Source organism: Chrysochloris asiatica, unplaced genomic scaffold (genome assembly GCF_000296735.1).
Source record: "Chrysochloris asiatica unplaced genomic scaffold, ChrAsi1.0 scaffold00072, whole genome shotgun sequence".
Classification (NCBI taxonomy): domain Eukaryota; kingdom Metazoa; phylum Chordata; class Mammalia; order Afrosoricida; family Chrysochloridae; genus Chrysochloris; species Chrysochloris asiatica.
In genome coordinates this window covers 13,602,849-13,610,821 of record NW_006408590.1, presented here as the reverse complement: position 1 = coordinate 13,610,821, position 7,973 = coordinate 13,602,849, and the positions used below count along the sequence as shown (strand labels likewise).

The window sequence follows — 7,973 nt, the reverse complement described above, 5'->3', positions numbered from 1 at the left end:
ATATAGTCCATTCAGTGTGGTGAATTTCCCTGGAGTATTTGACGGCATTTACAATGGGCATTGCTAAATATAAGACTCGAGTATAAAACCAGGTCTAGGATATTGCAATCTCAATAAAGAGGACAAAAACAACCAGAGGTAGCATTTCTACATCTTGAGATCCCTGCAGCCAGGTGTTTCTAGGGTTTATCAAAATGTGATCTGATCAAGGAATTATTGGAAGGTTATGCAATAAATCATACTGTTAGTCACATGCGTTCAAAATAGTTCCTACGATGCTAGGAAAGGGGAATTTAATATTGGAAAGTATTTACAGTCCTGCCAATCAAGTAACAGAGTGGAAATGAGGCAGGGGAAATCTACAAGCCAACGCTAGCATGCTTCAGGGTGTAGGAAAATGACATAAATTTAGGTGTGTATTAGTGCATAGACATACTAGAAGGATTAAGCATGATGAAGGGAAGGAGTAGCTTTAAAACACATTAGTTTTCAAAATACAAAAGGAAGACTTTTCCAGGGGAAAAATGCATTAAAATATGTATATGGTCTTAATAACTGAATTATAAATTTCTTTAGTATTCTGTATACAAAAACAGGGAGAACAGTTGTATTTCCCTGATGGAAAATACTGGGTTCAATCCCTTCAAAAACACCAAGTGCACACCATTTAGGGTAATGTCACTGATTGGTGCATGTTTGACAACCAAATTGCAAAGCTCTGTGATATACTGTGTATGAAAACTGGCAATTATGACCAATAAAATCAAAGAAAGAAAAAACTAATTAACACTAACGTATCATTATAACTCACTAGCATATCAAATCCCATGCCTGCTCTAAATTGCCGCCAACTGGCAAATCCCAAATTCCTAAGGATACACACAATACTTTGCAAGTAACTGGAGCCATCCGAGTCTTTGGGGCTCTATGGAGCTTTAGTACTGCTTTCTCATACCAAAGATCCAAAGCATGCAAATGATTTACAAATATGTTCTCCTTCTCCTTCCCCAAAAAAGGTAATCCCAAGGTTATGGATTATTGTAATTCACTGTGAATCCTAAATAAATCTTTAACCTACTTTGTGAACAAAACAAAAAACCAAACCCATTGCCAACCAGTCGATTCTGACTCATAGCGACCCTAGAGAAGGATAGAGTTGGACTGGTCCATGGAATTTCCAAGGATATAAATCTTTACAGAAGTAGACTGTCACTTTTCTCACAAGGAGCAGCTGGTGGGTTCTAAAGGTCAACCTTTCAGTTAGCAACCCAACACTTAAGACTTTTAAACAAAGATAATGGTTATTTTTTTTATAATGTAGAAAACATAGAATTTAGAGGCAAAAGATCTGAGTTCAAATTCAGATCAGGCATTCATATTACCCCTGTTGTTGTTTTGTATTATTGAGTTGGTTCCAACTCATAAGGACCCTGTATAGGGTTTTGGAAGAGCGGCTGATGGGTCTGAACCACCGACCTTGCAGTTACCCTACAGTACCACACCAGGACTTCATTACCCTTGTAATTTGGGACAAATCATTTAACAATAACAATAACAATGTCTGCCTCCACAGAGGAGCTGTACAGAAAAATGAGACAACATGAGTATGAAAACATTTCAAAAGTGGTATTTTAAAAAATTCACTGTATACCTGTTAGTTCACCTTTCTACCATACTCTAAGTAGTCTTCGTCTAAACTTAACACGCTGTACAAATTTGATTACAATGAAAGTGAGCTGATCACTGTAAAGAAGAACACATTGCCTAGTAAAGGACTATCTGAATGTAGGAAAATCTAAGGAAATCTGAATTGTGAGGATTTCCTCATATGGAGAAAATCATCTGACTGAAAATTGTCAGTAAAACAATAAATCTGTTTCGATGCAGTGATCAAACTTGAATTTTAAAGACCTCAACAACAACATAATTTTGAGATGGTATAGTCAAGTAAAATGCATTATCTGAAAATTTAATAACTAATTGTAGCTAACAACTGTGTTGTTCTGGTTTCATTATTGAACTACTCATGTTCGCAGATGACCTTCTAAACTCCTAAGTTACAAAAAGACATTATATAAGGCTAAAAAATTGACTCATCTTCACAAAAAGTTTCCTAATATAGGATGTTGTTGTTAAGTGTCATCAAGTTGGTTCCAACTTATAGTGACCTTGTATAGGGTTTCTGAGGAGTGGCTGGTGGGTTTGAACCACTGATCTTACGCTTTGCAGTCCAGTGCTAATACTGCAGTGCCACATAAGAATTCCCATATAGGATATTGCTGCATAAATGCACCAAAGAGAGCACTTTGTAAAGATCAACATGCCATACAAATGTGAGATATCATTAGACATCTGAAAAGCTCTCTTGAATTGTGTGGAATAAGCCAAGATCTATGGGATTTATAAAATAAGGAAATCTGCAAAATGAAATAAGATAATAAGGAAATAAAACTTACTATATATCGTAATACAAATTATAATAAACTGAGGGGAAAAAATGAAAACCACAAAACGAATGCCTTCCCTGGCCTCACTGACTGTCCCCCTTTGACAATCTTGGCTTTGATTTCCATGTTAACTCAGTCACCTGCACACACATTTCTGTTCATCTCTGGTCCCCTGCAGTTACTCCCGCTCGGAGTTACTGAACTTTCAAATAACTGATTTCTCCTGCTGCTGCTCTGAACTCACTGAAATGGCTCAAGTGATCAGCTCATCAGTTACCTAATACTGACACGGTTTCAGAATCTGCGGCCTCTCACTCCATTCCGCTACCTCTTGGGTAGTGAACCCCCACATACAGTAATGAAGGGTACAAGAAGGAGGCCTCCGTGCAACCCAGAGGAAATATCATTTGCAAAACCAACTCATATAAGAGATTGCCCTGCTTAAAATTCCATTGAATCTTGAGTTTCCAGAGAGTCCTCTAGGCCTAGCGGGTCCTCTAAGCTTGCCTGCGAGTTCATGGTAAACCCAACATTTTTTAATGCATTATGAGCATTCATGAACTTCTGGAGGTATTTGGAAGTATACAACCAGTGATGTTTCAGGACGTCTTCCATTTCGTAGCATTTGGACTGCCTGGCGTTCATTTTCCGGAAGCGCCTGAACAGTTTGTTGCCAGACTCATTTCCTTCACTTGCCCACGCCCCAATGGAACCATCCCTCTCAATAATTTCAGGGACATGGGCCAGTGTTTTGTGAAAATAATTGGTGATTTTGCCCTCGTATCTATACTTGAACTTGGTAGAAAGGAGCTCAGCAAACCGCTGTGAGTTGAAACTATACTGGCACAGAGATTCTGGGCACTCTTTAGCAGGGCATGATGATCTCCAAACAGGTTTCATCTTCAGGTAAAGGTCCATCAGTTCCCTCAGGGCCTCGTGTCTCTCCTCAGAGGGAATCAATTCGCAAACTGCTTCAACAGTCTCTTGGGTCATGAGCTTCCTAGCAAAGTTACCATTCATCCGCATGATTGGCTTTAGATTCATCTTCTTCCGGAGATGTTTATCTAAGGTGGCCTGCCATCTTTTCCTTTCCTCTTTGGAAGCATTGGGATTCTTATACACCTCACCTATCTCCAGCTGGAAGATCTTGTAGAACTCAGCCGCGTTGCCAATGTCACAGTGAAGTGCATCTATGGAAGGGACCGTCTCAATGAAAGGCTTGGCCGAGACCCCTTTCACCCGGTCCCGCAATTCTTCCGCAGACTCATGATAGGGATTAGAACGCCAGACCTCATAGCGCTCCAGGTTCTCAGTGTGGCTTCTGGTAATGGAGTGGAAAACAAGATTTTGAGACGCTTCCAGACGGGTGGCATCACAAAGGGTACAAATGTAGACTGAACCGGAAGCTTCAAGGCCTTCTACTTCCCGGACAAGTTTTTCATCATACCCAGTGCCCCTAAAGATGAACTTGAAAGTCCTAAGGACACCTCCCATTTCCAGCATTAATTCGCTGCTCTTCATGGCCTCCCTCTCGGCAATGAGAGGACTCAGGATGGCAGTTAAGGTCTCATGGTCAGACTCATCTGCCAACATAAGGCATAATGGCTTGCAACACAGTTCAGAGTTAGGTTTGGCTTCCTCGAACACCTTCACGTTCTGCGAGCCACGTGCTATAGTAATATACATGATTGTGAAGGAAAAACGAACGGCCTTTTCTGGAACTGCTGGTCCACTCCCGTGTTTCTCGCTCACATCTCCCATTCCATCACAAGACTCCTTCACCACTACGGTGAAGGGACCATTCAGGTAGTCATCAAGGTCTTGGGATTTCATGCCTTCCAAGATGTTTTCTTCCATATCCATCAAAGCAGATACCAATGCTGAGTCATAGCGGAACCTCTTTGCAATGGTGTCCACTGGGTAATCATCCACAGAGGAGGACAGTCCAGACAGTCCATCAATAATGCCAACATCAGTGCTGGAAGACACATTCTTCAAAGGTGGCTGCCACTCAAAGGGATGGTAGCCCGGAAGAAGGATCTTCTCAGCATTCCGAAGAGCATGCAAAGGCTGAAAAATCTGCCTCCCTGTGATGGCTTTCACAGTCCTGTACATCTTGTGGTACTGGCTGCAGCTGAGGAAGGTGTTAACGCGAATGGCCAAGCAGACAGCTGGCTGCAGGCCAGACCCACGGCCCTGCATGATGGCTTCCAGCTCATCAGCTTGTCTGTGCTCATTCCTCGCCCTCAGTGCCAGCAAGAACAAGGTCAGGCACACGGATTTCACATCTCCACCTTCTTCTTTGTCAGCAAAAGCCTTGACTTGCAGCTTGAGCTCCCTCAGACGGTGCTTCTGAGCTCTCCGGGTCAGGGACAGGAGATGCTGGCGAGGTCGGCCCCCTTTATTAATATGCACAAAAGTCTCTTTTGATTCCCTGTGGCTTGAGACATGATGATTATATTTTTCCAAACTGACCTCTTCATTGCATTCTTTTGCTGGACATATCACCATCAGGGAGTTTAAGATGCTCAGAAAGGACTTCACCGGGCTCTCTATGTCAGTTGGGAAGCAGGGATATCGACAAGAGGGACAGTAGTTGCCCATGACTTTGAGGCATCTAAGGATACAGACCCTGCAAAAGACATGCTTACAGCTGGTCTCCACAGGGTCTGTCAGAATGTGTTCACAAATCTGACAGGAGATAGATTTCACAAAGTGCACTGGGTAATCCACCGCCAGGAGCTTGGTGCTAAGATGCATCTTACTGCAGTTGGCAATCTTCTTCATGACGTCCTTGTTGTTGACCCTTGTCTGAGCTTTTCTCTTGCAGTGGCAGGCTTGCCTCGCTCTGTCAGCCACCACAGTTTTGAGTTTTTTGCTGCGCTGCAGATTTGGCTGCTGATTCTTCCTCTTAAGTCCCCGACGGGCAGCATGGCAGATGTCACAGGATGGTGTGTGGGGGTGCCACTCCATGGTCGCATTCCTGGGGAAGTAAGCGTCACATGGGGCATGGCTAAACTTCCTGTACATGATGCGCCAGCAGTTATGGCAGAACTCAGTAGGGTGGATCGAGTCAACATCTGCCTTTACATCAATCTGGAAAACCTTGGCAATAAGGTCCGGCCAGGAAGTGACCCTCTTCTCTTTCTTTCGTAAAAGGCCCTGGGTTTTACCATCCACAGGTCCATGGACTGGGTATCTCTTGTTCTGCACATCGGTTTGGAAAGAATTTCCACAAATGCGGCATAGATGTTGAAGGTTGGCTTGGTGGATGGCTTTGTCTCTTGCTTTCCCATTGCCACGGGAATTTTTCACAAACTTGCAGTGGGTCTTGAATGCTGTTTCAGTCAGGGCTGGCTTCTGACCTTCAGCCTTATCCAGAACTGCTGGAGACTGCTCCAGAGAGGCTCGCCCCTCTGAGGAATCCTTCTTTTCTGTTTGAGCTTCTTCGGATGTCTTTTCAAAGGATCTCACCCTGAAGAGCTTAAACTTCCATTCTGAAAATTTAATATATGGGTGCTGGATTTCATCTGGGGCATAGTTGGTTCCCAGGTTGGGTGATAGAGAGACAGCCATGCCGGCTGAGTGACCTGGAAACAATGAAAACAAGTCATATCATGAAAAAATTCCCACAATGTATGATAGCAAACTTTGTGTTGTTTATTTTTCTAATTAATTTTCCACTGATGCATCTTGGAAATAATAGAAATGAATTCATTCAAGTACCCATTCATGAATTCATTCAGAAAATATTTATTAAACCTTCTATTTTTAAGGCACTATGGTAGGTGCGGCAAGGAGCTCTGGTAGCATAGTGGTTACAAATTGGGCTGCGAACCTCAGGGTCAGCAGTTGGAAACTACCAGCTGTTCCACAGGAGAAAGATGAGGCTTTCTGCTCCCGTAAAGATTTACAGCCTCAGAAACCCTGTATAGGGTCACTATGAGTCAGAACCGTCTCCACAGCACATAACAACATGGTAGGTGTGGAGCCCTGGTGTGGCGCTGTGGGTTAATGTACTGTACTGTAAAGTCAGTTTAAGCCACAAGGTCATCAGTTCAAGCTCACCAATCACTCCCAGAAAATCCTATACAGGGTCACTCTGGCTCAGAACCGACTCGATGGCACTTAACAACAACATGTTTATTGCTGATTATACAATAGAAAATAGGCATAGCTTGTTCTTCCAGAGGTCGTTGTCATTTTACCTTATATCACAGGTATAAGAAATCTGAAATGCACCATCATGTTTTGGTGTGTGTGAGAGAGATTTCCGTTCCAAAACCTCAAGGTCATTGATGACAAAAATTCTTTACTGAATGATCCATCTTTGGCTCCCTAAGATTCCTAGTTTATGTTTTTGTTGTTGTTAAAGTGCCATCGAGTCAGTTCTGACTCATGATGTTGAAGGTTGGCTTGGTGGATGGCTTTGTCTCTCGCTTTCCCATTGCCACGGGAATTTTTCATAAACTTGCAGTGGGTCTTGAATGCTGGTTGAGTCTGAGCTGGCTTGAGTCAACTGCTGTGGTGTTGTACTGTGGAGTCGGTTCCGACCCATAGCGACTCTGTGGTTTCTGAGGGTGCTCATCTTTCTCTCGCAGAACAGCTGGTAGTTTCAAACTGCTGACCTTGAATTAAGCAGCCTGACTCATAACCACTACGGTACCAGAGCTCTTTAGTTACAACTCACATAGGGTTGTATAGGGTTTCCTGTATAGGTTTTCCAAGGCTTGAACTGCTGACCTTGTGAACCTTGTGGTTCACAGTCCAGTGCTGATTCTACAGTGCAACACCAGAATTAGTTATTCAATAGTTTTGTCATGTAAATGCATGAATAAATTTGCTATTAAAACCAAAAAAAAAGCCGTATCTTTCCACGTTGTATTTGCCTCATTGCACTAGATGGACAATATATTTTCAGCTTCTTAAAGCAGTCTTATGGGAGGTTGGTTGGTTGTTTCCAATGGATCATAAAAGGGATGATAAAGCTATAGACCCAAAGAAACTAATTACTCACTACTTCAAAGGATGAAGTGAATTTTGAGCTTTACGAATGCAAACTAATAATAAGTATTATGGATAGCAATTATGCTTGCAATTTTAATTAGTAAAAGCTGCTGTAAATTATAAGGCTGTATCAACAACACCAGAGTCCTGGTGTGGCATTGTGGGCTAATGTTCCGGACTGCAAAGTCATTTGAACTGCAAGGTCAAGCTCTATACAGGGTCACTATGGATTAGAACTGACTGGACAGTATTTAACAACAACAACAACACTACAAAATGCTCTTAACCTACAACAAACGATGATGGTGCAGGTTCTAAGATGGTTAAGGATTTTGAAGATGTAAAGTTCAAATACTTTCAGATGAAAGTTCCAGAGGTCACCCTGAAAGTCACTACTCATCAATGGTCATTATCTCTATAGTTTTTCATAAGAGAATGTGGAAATAATATTTTTCTTCTGGTAAAATCTGGTAGCAACAGGAGTATACTATGTAGTAATCAAAGTGCTGTTTACATATG

The 7,973-nt window shown here is 42.3% G+C and overlaps 1 protein-coding gene across 1 annotated transcript; it reads right to left on the bottom strand.

The window, feature by feature from the left end:
- Positions 1-2,888: 2,888 nt before the first annotated feature.
- On the bottom strand, positions 2,889-6,023 carry RAG1 (recombination activating gene 1). The gene has a single exon (XM_006864900.1). It carries the CDS (start codon positions 6,021-6,023, stop codon positions 2,889-2,891), a length of 3,135 nt encoding a protein of 1,044 aa, XP_006864962.1.
- Positions 6,024-7,973: the final 1,950 nt, after the last annotated feature.

What these genes read in the sequence shown, in the direction of transcription:
- RAG1 (XM_006864900.1), bottom strand. Translation starts at nt 6,023, where the DNA reads ATGGCTGTCTCTCTATCACCCAACCTGGGAACCAACTATGCCCCAGAT.